The sequence below is a fragment of the Poromitra crassiceps genome, assembly GCF_964638095.1.
Source record: "Poromitra crassiceps genome assembly, chromosome: 11".
Lineage (NCBI taxonomy): Eukaryota > Metazoa > Chordata > Actinopteri > Beryciformes > Melamphaidae > Poromitra > Poromitra crassiceps.
In genome coordinates, this window is record NC_139643.1 from 43418492 (window position 1) to 43438491 (window position 20000).

General features: G+C 44.7%; 1 protein-coding gene across 1 annotated transcript in view; it reads left to right on the top strand.

The window, feature by feature from the left end:
* runx1t1 (RUNX1 partner transcriptional co-repressor 1) overlaps window positions 1-15693 on the top strand; it is a gene marked incomplete at its 3' end in the record, with an annotated part of 32302 nt that extends 16609 nt beyond the window's left edge. The window contains 6 exon segments of the mRNA XM_083646116.1: window positions 4443-4708; window positions 7418-7515; window positions 8162-8357; window positions 9016-9087; window positions 12793-12983; window positions 15343-15693. Coding sequence (XP_083502242.1) covers window positions 4443-4708; window positions 7418-7515; window positions 8162-8357; window positions 9016-9087; window positions 12793-12983; window positions 15343-15693 — 1174 coding nt within the window.
* Between the last annotated feature and the right edge of the window lie 4307 nt (window positions 15694-20000).

Sequence of the window (20000 nt, forward strand, 5' to 3'; positions counted from 1 at the left end):
CCTTTGAAATACAGATGAATTCCTGGGGGGGCTAACAATATTAATACAGGCAGGGGAGAGGAAAATGTACTTTTTATATTTGCTGAGGGACCCAAAAAAAGCCGAACGTGATATTAATAATTCTCACCTCTCTTTTCCCCCAGCGGTTGGATAGGCTGACTTTTTCTGTAATACCTGCATATTTGTAGGCAGTCTGGTGAGTGGGGGAGTGAGCTTAGGGGAGAAGGTGTGTCTGTGTGTGTGTGTGTGTGTGCGTGTGTGTGTGCGTGTGTGTGTGTGTGCGTGCGTGTGTGCGTGTGTGTGTGTGTGTGTGTGCGTGCGTGTGCGTGCGCGTGTGTGCGCATGTGTGTGAGAGAGAGAATGCAGTGAGAGAAAGAGAAAGTAAGTAGGTATCTGTATTCAGTGAGAAAATGTGCGTACTGTTTGTGTGAATGTGCGCGTGTGTGTAGGCGTGAATCTTTATCCAGTGTGGTACACCCCTCTGTGTGTGTGTGTGTGTGTGTGTGTGTGTGTGTGTGTGTGTGTGTGTAGGTGTGTGTGTGTGTGTGTGTGTGTGTGTGTGTGTGTGTGTGTGTGTGTGTGTGTGTGTGTGTGTGTGTGAGCCTAGGGAGATGGGTTGATAACACATACAGATGAGTCTCCAGCACCAATACGGCTGGCTAAGCACCTCTGCTTTCTGCTTACCTCCGCTCTGCATTCCTGCTTATTGGAGCCTTGTGTCGGAATATCGCAATTTGAGTGGGAATCCTTAATTACAGACTACAATGCAGCGTCAATGCGTGCTGATTAATACTGCGGTGTGGACGAGTTGCGTTGGGAACACCTTTTTGCACGGTGTACAAATATGTGCATAAGAAGAAAATATATATAGATCATGTTTTTCTGCAAGCAGCAAATATGAATGTTGCTGATTATCATAACTACTGTAGTGCAGTGCCCGTGTTCTGAGCATGCTCAGTTGCGACGGTCGTGTTCTGAGCATGCTCAGTTGCGACGGTTTTGACTTTCAGCGCAAACCCATGTTCTGAGTTGGGATGGGGATCGTACACTTTTATTGATACGATACCATTTCAATCAGGAGAGACTAGAGACCAGTGAATGAATCAAATAATATTTATTACAATAGCTAATGAATGATGCATTACAGAAAATATGATCAGAATTAGGTGTTGTTAATAGTCTTTGGTGTTTAGACACCACAGGGAGATAATGAGATACTGTACAGCTGCATCAGCCCGGAGCAGCAGCCAGATATATCCCCCTGTAGAGTCTAGATACTGGTGGTGGTGATGGTGATACCTCTCCTTCTGAGACTGATGAGACTCTTCAGACTGAAGGATCTGATGGGTCTGGGAAGACTGGGTGGTGGAGAAGGGGAGGTGGAGGGTTCGAAACTGTCAGCAACAATGTTGGGAGGCTGAATGGATAGAAAAAAATCATTATTTAAGAGAACAGCAGCCATGTGATTGGCTTACGATGGGGGGTTGAAAAGCAATGTGATAGGCTTACAATGGAGGTGTGTGGGGTGAGAGGTGATGTGACGCTATGCTATTGGATAAAAGAGACCAGGTGGCAAACAGCTGATTATTGAATGCAGCCCGGGAATTGGTTTATTTTGAGCGTGTGAGCAGATTTGAAGGGGTGGAGTAATAAGAAGTGAACTGAGGAAGCGTAAAGTGCAGATTATTGTCTTCCTGGTTGAACCTCCGTTAAACTACATTTTCAGGACTAGACTAGTTCTTTCTCGATACCGTTATCCATACTTTACTGACTTACATAAATGGCATTCTGCTTCCTCCTTATCTTTGGCTTGATTGAAATGTAGCCGAGCCTTTGAGCGCTTTGCACGTTCATCCTAGCAACCAAATGAGCAAATGAGAAATGAAGACAACAAGGGCGTGAGGCAACTCAATTCTTTCTTGTTGAGTTTAACGGCGGTTGGCAGGTAATTCAATTGAAAGCTTTATTAGGCAATCGATGTATCGATGTTTGTGCACCAGTGATTTGATTTAAATCACATGACTCGTCTCTCGAGACATAACGTTACGTTATCGGACCTGCTACTCTCAATAGCAATATCGATAAGCTCGGAAACGTATTGATGTTCGGGTTTTTGAGAAATTTCCCGGCTCCCGATCCCCTTCCGTACTTCTGAGCATGCTCAGTTGCGACAGTTTTGACTTTTGCCGAAAAAAACCGTGTTCTGAGCATGCTCAGTTGTGACAGTTTTGACTTTCGGCGCAAAACCGTGTTCTGACTGCTTTTGGAATTGCACAGAATTCGGCACTGCACATCCGTCGGGCCCCCAGCAGCGAGTTCGAAGTCGATTGGAGGGACGGTTCTCAAGATACGCAAAGGACACACACACACACACACACACACACTCACACACACCCATAGAGACACACACACACACACACACACGCAGACAGACCTCCCATTATATAGTAGATGCTGTTCAGTCATATAGATATTGATTTAATCATCATCAGATTATTATAGGAACAGTGTGAGCACATGCATCATGTGAACACTTATACAGGGTGTGTGCGTGTGCGTGTGTGTGTGTGCGAGCGTGTGTGTGTGCGTGTGCGTGTGCGTGTGTGTGTGTGTGCGAGCGAGCGTGTGCGTGTGTGTGTGTGTGTGTGTGTGTGTGTGTGTGTGTGTGTGTGTGTGTGTGCAGCAATGCGTGTGAGGCTGCGGCTGTAGATGCGAGCATTGTTGCAGCAGGAAGGCTGGGGAGAGAACAGTGTGGTTGGTGGAGAATGGAAGAAGAATGGATGGATGAGCCAAGGGAGGCAGGGAGGGAGAGAGGGACGGACGGACGGATGGAGGGAGAGAGAGAGAGAGCGAGAGAGAGAGAGAGCATATGGAGAGCCGTGGATGAGCATTAGGAGCCCATAAAAACAGCTCATTAAGAAGTTCAATCTGTTCATCAGAGAGAGAGAGAGAGGAAGAGGAAACAGGAGGATTGCAGATAGTGGGGGGAGGTTGGAATGATTTAACTGTGGACTGACAAAGCTCAGAACACACACACACATGCGCACACACACAGGCACACACACACACACACACACACACACACACACACACACACACACACGCACACACACACACACACAAACACACCTGGCCACATTAATCTTCAGAAGCAGGCTAACAAAAATCCACCTGATCCCCTGGAAGCTACTCCTATGTCTGTGTGTGTGTGTGTGTGTGTGTTTACAGTATGTGTAATTTGTGTAAGCACACACACACACACACACACACACACACACACACACACACACACACACACACACACACACACACACACATTCAATGCTTGTGTGCATATGTATGAATGGCCATGCTTTCCCAAAAAGAATCTGAATATGATTCCAGGAAAAAAGTACCGGTAGTCGTCCTTTGTCTGTTAGCAGGTCAAGTGTGATTCTCTACTGCGGCACTAGAGAGGAGAAGAGCCTAGAAAAAGGTTTGAAGGACATACGCTGCATATCAGCGGGTTAAGGGCCATGCACATCTGTGATAAAGCCAACATGTCCGATAAAGCAGAAATGTAATTCATATAACACTTAAACAAAACAAAATGCATCATCGTTATGGAATCATCTTTTCTCCTCCTCCACTCACTGTGCCTCCAGAGCTCCTTTGTTCTTTGCCAGGCTGTCTGCTTAACCCATTGATACCTGATGCAGCATTTGCGTGTATATCCCTCATTTGTGTGTGTATCCCTTTAAGACCTTTAAGGTCTTAAAGGGATACACACACAAATGCTGCATCAGGTATCAATGGGTTAAACCAACACTGCAAAAATAAATATCCATCTTAACAAGTCATTTGGTCTCAGTTCAGTCATATTTGGTGTCATATTCCGTCTTAAAATATAATACATAAAAAATAAAATGAGTGGAAGATTCGGCCAATAATGGTGACATAATTCCACTTGTTCCCAATGGAGTTTGAACCTAGCGAGGCAGCTGGATCCGTGCGGGATCACAAGATCACACGACAAATCCATCTCGTCACGCTCCAATCTACCGGTTTCATCCGGACCAATCAGTGGCCAGAGGCAGCTACGGGCGGGGTTTAGGTGTAGACAGATGGTCCAATCACCTGCTGGGTATTATTTTGAAACGGTTTCCCGAGTGACTACCTTCCCAGATGTTTATGTGAAAACAAAGCACCTGGCAGCGCCAGGTTAATGGAGTTTCAATTTCAGGAGTTTTAGACAAACAAGTGATATTAAATTGAGACAAGGCAGAAATAAGTATCCACTAGTATCAAGAAAATGGCACTTAAAATACATTGGAAGCAAATGAAACTACCTCACTGCCTGATTTTCTCTAAGAAAGAAAGATTCAGCACAAGACTAAATAATTTTTTCACTGAAGGTGAATGACAAAATCAAGCCTGATTTCTCTCTCCATCTCTCCACCCAGAACCAAAGAGAACGGCTTCGAGCGAGACGGCGCCCTGCACCCGGAGGTGCACCCCAGCAAGCGGCCCTGCACCATAAGCCCCGCCCAGCGCTTCAGTCCATCCAATGGGCTCTCCTACCAGCCCAACGGCCTGCCCCACCCGGGCCCGCCCCCTCCGCAGCACTACAGGCTGGACGACATGGCCATCGCCCATCACTACCGCGACAACTACAGACACCCCACCTCCAACCACCGCACAGAGATCCGCGACAGGCCCAGGCCCATCGGTGAGGATATGCATGTATGAGTGTGTGCTAGTGAGGGAGAAGATGCAATGCCATTAGACGACAAACAACGCTTCCTACTACCCAGCGTGTACACGTCTTTCTGACAGGGGTGGTTGTTATGGCAACTAACAACAACAACACCTACTACAGTACAAGACATAAAGACCGAAATAGGCTACGTTGTTACTGTGTGTGTCGGAGACACGGCCTGATGTTAACATTTAATATGAGCCGAATATCAGCCTGCACTCAGCTATGTATACAGTTGTGATCGTTTGTTATTGTTGTCAAGTTAAAACCGTCTATACACTACCAGTGAAGTTTGGACGCACCTGATTGAATGTACAGTACTATGTTTTTCATGTCCTTAAAGTCGAGCTGAACCCGTTCGTCACGTGCGTCTGAGTCCATTTCAGACTGAAAACAAATTGAGAGGCGGACCATATACGGTGTCGATGATTTGATTTGACAATTCTGTCGACTGGCTTCCACCTCCAAATCGAGTGGGATTCAGCCTGTTGTCGTGCTACGCGAGTGGGATCCGCAGAGTACCAGGCAGCCAGCTGCTTTGTGCGGAGCGAGCGGACAATCCGATGCATGGGTGCTGCCCGCCCGCCTGGAATCTCCAAGGGGCGACCCCTGACTACCACGCTCTGAAGCGCGCCATTCACGCTATTTCTGTAAATACGATATTCCTGGAATGCGCGTTTTAACGAGCCAGTTACATTTATTTGCATTCTTAGAGAGTATAGTTTTTGTTTTTTGTTCATGTTTCATACAATTGGCCAAGTTAGTAGTTAGTTTATGGGATAGGAATTCTGCCAGATGACTGGCACTAGGCACCATTTTCTACTTCATTTGGAAGAGAAAATTATCCTGAAATGAAGATTTGATTGACAGCTGCATGTCGTGATATGATTGGTTGAAATGGGGTAGAAATTTGATAGTACTAGGTGACGTCAGCAAACTGTAGATTGCTGTTATCAATTAAATCTTGAAAAATGAACTTTTGATGTGAAAAAGTGTGAAAAACGAAATAAATTAGATTTTTGTGATTTCTTTTGGCATATATTTAAATAGGTATACCCAGGTATTTGAACTAAAAGAAAAGAAAAGTCATTTTTGGGTTCAGCTCGACTTTAAGCCATTTTGATCTAAAGGCTTATGCTTAAATACTTGACATTTGTTTTTAGACAAATATACATAGTCAAGTTGATGCTTATGTAGTGTATGCATTTCTTTCCAAGCCTTTGCCTTCCCATCAAGGCAAAATAATCTAAAATATAAGATTGTTTTGAGTTGTTTAACACTTTTTTGGCCACCGCATGATTCCATCTGTCTTATTTCATAGTTTTGATGTATTTACTATTATTATAAAATGTGTGGAAAAATAGTCAAACTTCTGCCTGGTAGCGTACATGGGGGTAGCGAGTGAAGATGCAGTGTCATTACAGAGACTCGCACCCAACAAAAGTCAAAGTTCTTACATCAGTTACATCATTTTGACATCATTCCTTTGACTGTTGCCATCATACCACCGAGACCATAACAGATAACAAACTCATTTTAATAAGGGGTTCAGTGTCTTGCTCAGGGACACGTCAGCATCTCTCTAGTAACCACTAGGTTGCGCTGCTGCTAAGCCTAAGGTCAGCGGGACGTGGGCCCCCTGGAGACGTGTGAGCAGCAGCAGCACACAGCAGAGGCAGACTTGTGCACAGTATCAACGCATTAGAGACATTGATGAAGGCGTAATGACGACTTTGGCTCTGCTCTAAATATAGGAGAGACATTTACCATGTCTCCCCTTGTGATGGATGTTTATTGGACCAGAAGCTCAGCCACTTGAGCCGTGCCCTCGGGCTGAGAGGGAGAAGATTCAATACTTTACTGCCGTACAACTTAGTCGTTAGGAAATGGAGAGATAAAGGAGAAGTAAGGGAGTGTGTGATAAAGAGCCTTGTTCGGAATCGGTCCCTATATGACAGAAATAGTGGACTATTTAGTGGGTCGCAATTTTTTTATAGTGTCCGAATTCTCAACTGTTAATTTGATTCACTATTTAGTCCGCTAAAAGATACCCACAATGCACAGTGATTTCTAGTGAACAGCGAATGCACGCTACATTTTCGCCGGTATACCACAATGCAATGCGGTTGTCTTTACCGAAGGAGGAGAAGAAAGTCGTTAGCTCGCGAGCTAACCAGCTTGTGAGCTACTTTGACCAGCACAGCTTGCTATTAGGAGACAGCACCATGGTTGACAAAACCACACATGCACGTAATTAGAATTTCAACGATTTATTTAGGATTTAGCAGTGAAAACATGCAACATCAATACTACCTGAGGACATCTCAATCTGCTCGCGAGCTCAGCTGTTTATGTGATAGTGGGCGCCGCGGATTACTTGCGTCACATGAATACCCGGCGCATCTGGTGACGCAATGATCTCCAGGAAAAAAATCTGTGTAGTGTCCCAAACTCATTTTGATTGTTCGCCATATAGTTCACTATAATGGGAATAGTGAGTGAGTGAATGAGTGAACGATCCCGAATGCGGCTACTGACTTGTCCTTTGTCTCTCTGTTTTGATCTATCCATCTATCTATCTACCCCATCTCTCTCTCTCTATCTCTCTCTCTCACACACACTCACTCACACACACACACACACACACACACACACACACACACACACACACACACACAGGTATGCATACAGGCACCAGGCAGGAGGAGGTGATAGACCACAGGCTGACAGAGAGAGAGTGGGCAGAGGAATGGAAGCACCTTGACCATGTAAGAAAAGTAATAACATTTTTTTATTACTATACCCTACAGTTCTGTCTCTGTGAGTAACAGGGATTTTTTTTTAAGTCATTATATTATCCATATAGCCATATATTATATTATATTACATTATATTATATTATATATTACTACACTATATAAGCTTTTTTAATATATCAGCCGTCGAGAAAATTCCTGCTTAGTAACTGTACAGAATGACTGTGTGTGTGCGTGCGTGCATGTTCATGTGTTTTTATGCGAATGTGCCTGCAATACAATAAACAGTATATATTCATTAATTGTTGCATGTGTGCTCATTCCTAGCATTTTACAATGTTGAGTCCATACAGATGTTACTCATCTAGTGGGGCTTTTGTTAAGAACAAAGAAAATATTTCAATACAAAAGCCCCCACTTTTACCACGGCAGCAGTACTGCAGCGACACTGCTAAACTAAATGTGCAACATCTGTATGAATGGGTGGATTTTGCATTTTTAAGAGGATGAGAATGGATGCCATTGTCCTTGTGAAAATAAAAAATGTAAATGTGTCCTTTAAATTACCCCCCTCCTCACACCCCCCCCCCCTGTTGAATATCAATCAAGCTATCAGCAGTGTCTATGTGTGAACTCAGCGCCTTCTCCCCTCCCGCGCGCCCCCTAGCTGCTTAACTGCATTATGGACATGGTGGAGAAGACGCGGCGGTCGCTGACGGTGCTGCGGCGGTGCCAGGAGGCCGACCGCGAGGAGCTCAACTACTGGATCAGACGCTACAGCGACGCCGAGGAGCTGAAGAAGGGCGCCGCCACCGGGCAGCCGCGACAGCAGAGCCCCGCGGCGCAGGACAACGCAACGCCAGGTAGCATACCACGCACTCACCGACGTGGGCTAGGCCGCGTTACGCCATGTGCCAGGCAGATTCAGTGGCAGATGTATGGCGACTCTCATAGATATCGAAAAGTGAGCTTCGGCAAATGCACTGTGATGGAACATGTATCACTTTCAAACGGTCTGTTTTTACTTTTCGGGGTAATTGGTCTTAAATCCTCCACTGGGACTTCTGTTTCTTCATTCATTTTAGTTGTTAAAAAGTATTGTATTGTAATTGCATCCATTTGGGCGCCCCGGTGGCTCAGTGGTGAAAGGCACGCACCATGTAGCCACAATGTCCTCGTTCAAATCCGGCCTAGGAGCCACGCCGCGTGTCATCGCTATCCCCTTCTCCCCCTTTCCTGTCTCTGTCGACTAAAAGCATCAATGCCACAACAATAACCATGACACAAAAACAATCTCCCCCGTCCATCCTAACTAGCTAATTTAATTCGTTCGAAAAATAGTTTTGCTTCATGCCTCGGTCCTTTTCGATCACAAAAACATGCCGATTTGTTGCTAATCTACCGCGCGGTGTCATCATGCATAATCCTTGTAAGTGGGAGATGATGTCTAAGCGTCTCGCCTGTGTGTGTTTGTGTGTCTGTGTGTGTGTTGTGTGTGTGTGTGTTTGTGTGTCTGTGCAGACATTCACAGGGAGCTGCTGCACCGGCCTGTGTCTTCTGGCTACGTCCCCGAGGAGATCTGGAAGAAAGCTGGTGAGGAGCACTTCCATGCCCTGTCATCGCCATACACACACACAAACACACACACACCCTCACTCACACACACACACACACACACACACACACAGACACACACACACGCACTCACACACACACACACACACACACATTTTTTTTTTTACATCCCTTTTGCTGTGTCGAAATCAAGGCCATCTTGTTTCACCCAGATGACTCAGGGCTGGCTGTGAATGATAGAAGCTGCTTTAAACTCCTCCCCCCTCATCCCAGCGTCGCCTGCTGTCTGCAGCCTCTTCCCCTGGTAGACTTGTATTATCGTGTCGAGCTGCTCTTGCAAAACCATTTGTATTTGATCCAGTGGGAAGTTAAAAGATAGAGTTTCACCGAGCCACCCCGCTCCACACATTCCAAATTATGATGTCAGGTCGTAAAATCATTTTACTGCTCTGGCCGTACAAGGGACATAAGTAGCTTTTACAGTTAGTCCAGCGGTTGAGCTATTAAAAGTACGGTAGCGAAGTTTAAGATGTCTTTTTTTTTTTTGCTGTCGGCTGTTTCGCAATGCCCTTAGCGATAACTACATTGTAGTTACTCCATTAAGAACTGTAGTAGGGTTGCATATTGAAACTAATTTGTTGATGTAATAATAGCTTTTCAGTAGCTGTCGTTAAAATAGATTTCTGTAGCATACACAGAAATAGCATTCTTTCAACTTTGGAGCGCAGCTGGAATAATCATTATCACTACGCCGAGAGAAACCCAAAGAATTTTCCACAGTGGGTTCAGTGCTTGAGGAATCCACTTTGTATTCACAGGCAGTGATAGCCGTATATATGTGCTTTTTAAACCCCTCGGAGAAAAGAAATTGTCCCCTTGCTTGACCAAGCATGATGTGCGAGATACTCAGAACAAGTAATATGCATTTAAATTGAATTGAGCATCACCAGCGGGACTCTGCCAGCCCTCCGCGGCTCTCCTCCTCTCCTCAGCTTAGATCGATCTTCCATCTGAGGCATTTGGTGTGTAATCACAATTCCGTGCACAAGGCATATATCACACGGCACCGGGGCAATTTCCACGACTTCAGGCAGCACAGTAGGTTAAAGACAAAACCACCCTGCTTTAACAATTTGGCTCAATCACCAATGGAGAGAAAACGCCTGTCGTCAAACTAGCACTCATTTTGCCTGGTATTGAAAACATAGATTTTTATGTTTTGCAATTCAAGAGAGTTAGTAGCAAAAGAGTTACAGTAAAGCACATTTGGTGAGACATAACAGTATTTCCCTTTTGTGTCTGGGATAAATGCTGCTGGCTATTTCTCTTATTTTTTATCTATTTCAACACAATGGAGTGCGCCGGTGAATACGGTACATCTGTTTGAAACGGGCGAAATGTTTACAGTCGGTGATAAATATTCAAGCACCTTGCACGGTGTCCTACCGGCATCGCACTTCCCCTCGCGCGCATGGGCCTCTGGGATCACAATGGAAATGCATAATTTAAATATAAATTGCCTGATTTGCATACACAATTAGTCAAGTTACAGGCTTGATGGGAGCAAACAAAAAAGCCTTCCCTTTGCTTTGACGTTCAGTCGGAATTTTTAGCGCTTAACACGCGCGCGCGGCGAGGTTATTCAATGCACAAAACAAGTTTCAAATCACACGTTTCTCCGGCTCAAAGGCACATTTTCTAAGTGATTACCTGGGATTAACTGCTGCTGTGTGGAAGTTATTTGTCCAATTCAGAACCAAGAAGTGTAATGTGTTCATTTGGTTTATTCGTCTTTATAAGAGACAGAAATCATCGTTTCAGTTTTGTTGTTGTTGTTGTTTTTTTCAATTAGCCATGCGTGTCAATTTAAAACAATGTGCATCCACCCTTTAGTAGATCAAACCAATTAAACATGCCACAGTCCCTGTCATAAGAATGGACTAATTAGATGGGGGTATGCAAAGCTGATGATGACAGTAGGTTTTAGCTCTTGGTTGATAAATATTACTTCCTGAATGCTTGAATAAATCAAGCAAGGCAATTGATGAGGCATATGCAAATGCAACCCAGTATCCTATATTTAGAATCTTAAATTTAGTGTGGCCTAGAATGAACCTGCTACTGTATACTGCTGAGGGCTTCCTTCCAAAAGCATTCTTAGCCAAAGTAGTTCTTTGTCTCCCTTGTGACAATTCTCCCGTCGTCTCCAGAACTACAAAGTATTTATTTGATCAGATTTCCTTTCTTCCCATAAAAGTGATTGACAGTCAAGCATCAGGTTTATCACAGTCTCTGTCTCACAGATGTGCGAGAGATTTATTAGGTGAAGCCGCTTTTACCAAGACACCACTGCTGTCGAACGAAACGTTGGATTTGCAGTTTTTTTTTGGTATTAAGTAAAAATAGTCAAAGTGTTAGATTGACAACCATACATGCTTGAAACTATACAATAAGATTTGAATGGGTTTCCAAGCACATACAGTGAATCACCACTCTATTTAAGAAATGCCATTTTCAATTCTATGGAATTGAAAAGTGAAGACAGTCCAATAAATATTTGCTAACGTGAGCAAGTCTTATTAGGTGTAAAGTCTCGCAGCTCCAAAGAGAATGAATGGGGAAAGATAGTAAGCATGATTATCTGGGGCTAAAGGTATAGTTCCTGATTTAGAACTGACCACACTTCAATAGAATATAGACCGAATTACAATGTATGTTCACAATAACGTCTGTGTAGAAAACACCTGTGTCATGTACGTACGTACAATTTAATGGCGGGGGCGATGAACAACTGAGATAAAGAGAAAATGGATGTCATGCTTTTATATTTCATATTCATATTTTCTCATTAATAACAACACTTTCTTAGTGTTAGTTTGGAGGCATAATTTACCTGTTGGGCCACAGACTAATGGAAATGACAGCTTGAGTTTACCCAAAACTAGCAGTTAGTCCAACCGTCGGTGAGATGGCGCTGTTGGATAGATTTGGTTGATCAAAGATGCTAACACGGTAGGCTACATAAAATAAGCACAGCAGAGACGTCGGATGTCGTAGGTCGGAGCATCATGTTTAACTATGGTATCTATCTTTAAACATTACACTTACGGCTGAAAATAACAGAAATAAACAATAAACAAGTTTGCTGATATCTCCACAATTCAAATCAATCACCAGTTGTCTACCCAGAAGTGACTGTGGTTAGCGCGATGTCATGGTGATTCGGTAGCCTATTCAGCTTATGTAGCTCCGCCCACTCGACCCACTGTGTCACGACTTCCTGTTCAAAACGCCGGCTGTTTTACCTGCTCAAACTAGTCTGACTCACCTGGTCAAACCTAGTTTGACTCACATAGGAGTCAAACTAGGTTTATGAGTCACAGGAAGTGTAAACACAATCAGAACTTCCGATTGTGTTTACACTTCCTGTTAGTCTCTCAAGCCAGACTGTCTCTTCTACATAAGGTGAATATAAAAAAAAAATCTCCCATTCATAGCCTATGCAGCCATTGTTGACTTTACCAGATCACAAGTTGTAATAGCTGTTGCTAGTTAGTTGCTTTGTGCTAGATTTGTTCGTATTCACAAATCAAGTGTACTGTCCTCGGCCAAATAAACGAGGTGTTCTTCAATGGGTTTTCCATAAGACAGGATGCTGCTACACTGTAGTGTAGATGCTAGTTACTGGCTGCTTGACACCCTGTGTCTCCCCGCTCCTTCCAGAAGAGGCGGTGAACGAGGTGAAGCGGCAGGCCATGTCGGAGCTGCAGAAGGCCGTGTCGGAGGCGGAGCGGAAAGCCCACGACATGATCAGCAGCGAGCGAGCCAAGATGGAGCGCACGGTGGCCGACGCCAAGAGACAGGCGTCCGAGGACGCGCTCTCTGTCATCAACCAGCAGGAGGACTCCAGCGAGGTAGGGACACACACACACACACACACAGACACACACACACACACACACACACACCATTTCATTCTTTCAGACAATGAGACAAGTCATCATCTATTCCCAATATTCTTTCGTGTAGGCTAATATTCAGCCTAGTGGTTTGGCAGTTATTACCAGCCGCGAGAGTGGGGCTGGTATTGTTTTCATTGTGTGTGTGTGTGTGTGTGTGTGTGTGTGTGTGTGTGTGTGTGTGTGTGTGTGTGTGTGTGTGTGTGTGTGTGTGTGTGTGTGTGTGTGTGTGTGTGTGTGTGTGTGTGTGTGTGTGTGTGTGTGTGTGTGTGTGTGTGTGTGCGTGTGCGTGCGTGTGCGTGCGTATGTCATAATGACAAAATGTGGTCCTGGAGACACCAATTGTAGCGGGAACTACCACAGAAGCCATTTTGAGTACTTTGCCAGGTGTTTATCTCTCTGTCTGTCTGTCTGTCTGTCTGACTGACTGTCTGTCTGACTGTCTGTCTGTCTGTCTGTCTGACTGACTGTCTGTCTATGGACAGATTTTGTTGCTAGCGCGATAGCGTCAAAACCGTGCGAGATGCCGTCACGAAAACTTTACAGATGTGTTGACATCAAAATGAAGGCCGAGTTCGTGAATTGGCGTGACCAGAACAAGGGGCCCGCCCCTCATTTTACGCTCCTGGCTCACATTCATTTGAACCTAGATGATCTCTAGTTTTGGTATTGGTATCACTTCGACTGTACTTGCGCTGCTAGCGAGCGCCAACTGATCGAGTGACTCCCAAACAACACAGATGACGGGATCTTTCCCTAAAAACATGTCTAAGTCTGATCAGATTATCCTATTAGGAACAGCATATCAGTGTAGCTTTGAAATATCAAAGAGACGGACGATTACGTGAATAATCACATATTTTAACGGGATCATGCAGATGGAAGTGATTTTGGCGTCAGGAGACCAAGCAGCAAATTGAGGACAATCAAGCATCTCTCTCTCTCTCTCTCTCTCTCGCTTTCTTCCTCGCTCACTGTTCCCACATAGTCGCTACGATGTTTAGAAAGGTGTTACTAATTCAGCTAAGAGGAAATAAAGGAAGGTTCCTTTCATTGGCTAATCACCGTTGGAGACCTTGACGTGTAATTAGGTAAGTGAGAGGGAAACGCGGCTTCACATCTGACATTAATTGCGGCAGCGATGTTTACGAGCCAGAGAAGCGCCCCAAAGGAGAATGTTCAGAAGCTGTTTGTAACCTTGTTCTCCTGTTTCCCCGTGGATCTGTAGCCGCCCTGGCATGGCTGCTGCTCTCCCTGCGGTTTCCAAGATATATATATATGAGAGGCCCTGAGTGTAACACGAGATGGCTTTCTGATCTGTCTGTGGTTTGCTTTCAGGTTTTTAGTGTCGTAAATGCGGAGCCTTGTTCAGTTATGTGCAGTCTGCTGCAGCCATATCTGATGGTTCATCTTCACGCTGCGTCGTTTGTTAGTTCTCCTTTTGATGTGCGTTTTTGCAATTATAAAAAAAAAAACATTTGATTGAGGAAAAAATAAAACAATCTGGGTTGCTTAATAACACTCTGGGTTGCTTAATATACTTAGATCAAATATTGAAAGTAATCAAATATAGATGATACAACTTGTTGCCTGACGAAGTATAAATTCAATGACTGGCCCATCTATTGTCCGTTTGATTGTGATTTCTCTCTATTATAAGACCCAGTGAGGTTGAAACGCGTTTTTCTTGCCCGTGTCTCCTATTCTCTGAAGTTGTACAATGTATTGTAAACCTGTGCAGGTTACCTGTGTACCAATACTTCTGTGCAGGTTACCTGTGTACCAACACTTCTGTGCAGGTTACCTGTGTACCAACACTTCTGCATTCAATTTTTCTCTCAAAAGAAACCAAGAAGCTCCTTTTTCCACTGTTGATCTCTATTATTCTGAGCATTAACAGGGTATCTGCGGCATCTTGAAAAGTTTTAAAAGTTGATAAATCAATTTAGGGAAAATTAAGGCGCTTAAAAAGTCTTAATTGCCATTTGAGAGGTATTACATTTTGTAGCTATTGTGCAGATTGTGTTAATTGAGCATATCGTCTCAGATCGATTGCAGACCCCTGGCTGAAGGGAAATAGATATCGTGTTGAGGCAGACTTTGTGATATCAGCAAATATCAAAGCAAAGACTATATATATCGTATCTTGATTAAACTTGTGATTACCCTTATCGCTGATGTGACGAAAGTGGCGTTGAGGTCTTAAAATATATTTAAAAGGTCTCAAAAGGTATTGAATTGAATGATTCCTGCATATACCCTGATTAAGCATCTCTCTCTCTCTCTCTCTCTCTCCCTCTCTCTCTCTATGCAGAGCTGCTGGAACTGCGGCCGCAAAGCCAGTGAGACGTGCAGCGGCTGCAACACGGCGCGCTACTGCGGCTCCTTCTGCCAGCACAAAGACTGGGAGAAGCACCACCACGTCTGCGGCCAGACCCTGCAGGCCCAGCAGCAGCAGCAGCAGCAGCAGCAGCAGCAGGGCAGCCAGCAGCAGCAGCAGCAGGGGGGCGGCCCGGGTCCAGAGACCCCCGCCCCGGTCAGCTCCTCCGCCTGCACCCCCAGCAGCGGGGCCGGGAGCCCGGCCGCCACCCCGCCCGCCCCCACCCCGCGCTCATCCACCCCCGGCACCCCCTCCTCCTCCGCCCTGGACGGAGCACCGCGCTAACGGACGCTAGGACGGAGGGGCAAAAGCCCGCTCTGCCTCTGGGGCGCGGCGCCGAGACTCCTACCCCCCCCCACCCACCCCCACCCCCCGCAAACAAACAGCATGACTGTCTAAATTGCCTCGCAGCGATGCTAAGCTAACGTGGCCAACGGAAAGAGAAGGCAATGTATCTTGCAGTGTAGTCGTAGCAGGAGGAGGAGGAGGAGCATAATCGGGTCATATTGACTTGCCGTGACTTTAAAGAAACGCAAAGATATTCTTTGTTTTTAACGAATTAATTAAATATCGACGTCCTTTTATCGTTACTATTGCTATTCTCGTTGTCTATGTTTGTCATTGTGCCTGTTGTTATTGTTGTTGTTGTTGTTGTTGATGTCATTGTTGCTTACCTTCCTTTTTTCCCTGTAAATATTAAGAGACTGAGCAGAGATAGCCGTGAAACTCGAGACAAGTATATCTGACCTCCCTTTTTCCCTTTTTCCTTTTGTTTTCTTCTTTGAGAAAAAGAAAATGCTTATTTCCTTCATGTACCTGGGACATGAAACGAGTCGACCTCAACAAGACACTTTACCAAACGACATACCAAGGGAACATAACTAGCTAGCAGAACGCTTCAAGTCACCAATATTCTTTGTGAGGAAAGATACGACGTTGAAATACCCCGAAAGACATGCGGACGGACGGACGGAGAAACAAATAAGGACGTTGCATGAACAGATGAGAGGGAGGACTGAATCCCTGGCCTACAGACCGCCGAGGAACGGGCAGATGTGCAGCAGATTGTAAGGAAAGCCAGCTGTTCAGCCAACGTTATTTCCCTCTCACTTGTAATAATATCCAGGTCAGTGGGCTGGGAAATACAACTCTGTCTCCCTGGAGGACGTCAAACGAAGAATTCCTGGACAAGATACAAAAACACTGTGCCCGTTGCACATGTGACGGACGTATCGATTACAGCTTGCACGTGCGGCGCGCTCGGCGGGTCGCGGGGGACGCTCTCGAAACAGGAAGTGCAGTCATCGTGCCGCCGGTGAGAAACTGTCGGAGCGCGGTGACAGCAGCCGCTCAGAGCTGTGGCACCCTGCAGAGCTGTGGCACCCTGCAGAGCTGTGGCACCCTGCAGAGCGGAGGACTCAGCGGGGGGGGGGGGGGGTCGACCCGCGCCCCCAGACGCTCCCGACCCGTCTCGACTCTCGGGCCCGAGACGCATTTTCCATCTTTCTTCACCTTCTTTTCCTCTTTTTCTGTAGATGTCATGGTGTTGAAGACTTCTGTCCAGTGGTGTCACCGATGGTTATTTATTGTATATGTGTTGGACATAATTGTGACGATGCATAAGTACTTCAGCGGGTCACAACTCCCAAGTCCTCCATATCTCCTTCTCTAGCTGGTGCAAAAATGAGATAAAAAAAAAGAAGTGTTGTCTTTTTTTCCCCCGAGCTGCTTTTCTATTCTGTGTGTACGTGGTAGATCCCTCGTAGTTCTTTACGTTTTTATCCCCCCCCCCCCCCCCGTTGTCCTCGAGAAAAGACACAAGCTATATCTCAGAGCTGCTACTTGAGTCCGACCCTGATCTTTTCTGAGAACTAGCATGTTGCGCGGAATGCTAACCTAAATGTTTTGTACAAGGGACATACATAAATGTATTTGCACTGTCACAGAGGTTATTTCGGCATGCTTCTTTTCAGCATTCTTGTTTTGTCGATATAGAGCCATACTTCACAAACCAATTTTTGTACGTAGTGCTAGCGTTATGTTCTGTGCTCTTTTTTTTTTCTTTTGTAAAGTTGGGAAAAATGTAAAATCACCAAATCCACTTATTATTCATGTTTTTCCTCTCAACATGCTAACAAAAGCAGTCATCACTTTTTTTGAATAGTTACAGACAGTGCATGCACATTACTGAACGTTTGCTAAATATTTGTTGTTATTTTTTAGAAAAAGCGAAGAAGAAAAAAAAACATCCAAAAAAAGAAAAAAGAAAAAAACCTACTCTAACAAACGAAACTTTCCAAATGCAGAGGTGTAGACTCCGATTGACAGCTTTAACATTGCAGCGCACCAGGTAAACACACAGTATTAACACGAGAGATAAACAAAAGAAACACCGAAAACAGCCAAAGATTGACACACCAAGGACCAAAATCCCGACGATTTCAACAGAGGTTTGTTCACTCAAACACTTGGTTATTTATTTGGTTCACGCGTTCATACAACAAAAAACTATTTCATCGTCATGAAAGTCGTTTTCTTTGAATCCGTTGTGGAAAGAGCAAACCAGTGGCAGGCATCTTGTAATGTGACATGAGAATGTGTGAGTGAAACATGAACATTTTTCACAACAGTGTTACATTTGAACTGGAGCAATAATAACCAATGTGACACTAATGTATCCATTTTTGAAGGAATTGTTGAGGTAATTCATGAGGTTTCCTCCTCATTTGTACTTTCTTCCTCATGACACAAATGTCAGATTTATACGCCCATGTCAGCTTTAAGCAGTTTGTGATCCTAAGCGAGGAGAATGTCAGACTGGGCTGTCACATCGATACCGTTTGCAGTCGTTTCATATTTATTTATATATCAGCTTGTGTCATTTTCGCTGTTGGGATACAATATCGATCGCGGTTTCGTTATAAACCTTTCAACGTGAATCAAACAAACCTCTGACTGACAGCAAGAGAGCACTTACCCTGACGCACACAGAAGGCTCTTCTCCCCCAAACACCTTGGTGCTACACAGAAGCGCGTCAAGAAATTCTGACCTCAAGGAACAAGCCGAGGGCCCACAAAGGTTCCTGGCAAGTTTGCTCCAGGGGCCTCCTCGCTCAGTCCTTCCTCATCTCTCCCTTCTTGTCTAAATGAAATAAACACCTTTGCATTCTTGACTCTAAAGGGTTGAACGATCCAAAAAGGTGTCTGACACCCTACTCGCGACTCCTCAGAAGCTGTGAAGAAACAGCCAAGCTGTTTTAACACTAGTGTATTTGAAAGTATACAACAAGTAATGTGTGTGTTCATCGTTATCAGGGCAAAACCTGGGTAAAAAAAAAAAAAAGGAAAAACGAGAAAAAAAAAGAAGACGGACATTATCACTCAATAGGCCTTTTTCACATCCACCATTTTGTGTCTAAAGGGCAGGAAGTAGCACACGTGCACCAAAACATTAATTAGGGTTTCCAACTTCCAGTCCATGTAGGTGCTCCATTGCTGGGGCCCTAATTAGTGCGTTGGTTGCACCTGTGTTTACCCTGCGTTTTAGACACAAAATGGCGGCTGTGAAAAAGGCCCATGGCTCTTTGAGAAGCTCTACGCTTTCTTTCTTCCCTCCTCTATGTGTGTTTTGCCACAAGTTCCTCGGTGGCAAACGAGTATCACTCTACCTCTTACAGCACGATAAGAGCACCAGTCGCGGCGCTGATACTGGTCTAGTCGAACCAAATGGGCACAAGAGAACAGGAAAATCAAAATAAAATCCAAAGTCGAAGCTCATACAGCTGCAAAACCATATCACTACTTGGTAACAATGCAGACCTCATGAATAAATGAAACATAAATGAATAGAAACGAGAGAGAAAAACAACAGGAAAAAAAAAACTTTTGTTACGTTTCCTTTATCCCTGTGGCGTTCCTAGAATACATCAAGAGTTTGAATTGTTTGAACAGATTTAAAAAAAAATGCGCTAATTTTTAAAAGGAATAGTGTCGTCGACTCCGATGATCTAAGCAAAGGTCACAGATGAGAAACGTGGTTTCTCCCTCTTTTCGCCTCCACCCTTTTCTCCTGGTCTTTTCTCTGAAGACATGCTAACGTGCTTGTCGACTTGTCAGTTCGGTTCAATTCAAAGGGGGGGATTTACAAAAGACGACGCTTGTAAAAACAAAAAAATATATATCAAGGCTATGAATTTAGGCATGCCTGTTTTTCACAATAGGGGGAATTGTTATTTCATTTTCCTACTTATCAAGAAACTTTGGGGAATGTGTGGGGCCAACAGTGGACAGCAAGGACAGTAGCGTGGTTCTGGGGGAGGGGGTGAAACTTCAGGGGGGTGGTGGGTGGGGGAGGTTTGGGGTTCTCTTGGGGGGAAATTTATTGTGAAAAAGAGCTCAAATGATTTGAAGTTGTTGTGCAATACTTAATTGAGACATGAAGACCACAGGTTAGTGGTTAATTGAGACATGAAGACCACAGGTTAGTGGTAGGCTGACTCGGGGTGGTCTTTACATCGCTCAGGGTCAGTGTCCTCTAGAGAGCTTTCCAGTCTACTATGTCAGAACTGTGGTTTCTTGTTTATTTTTTATTT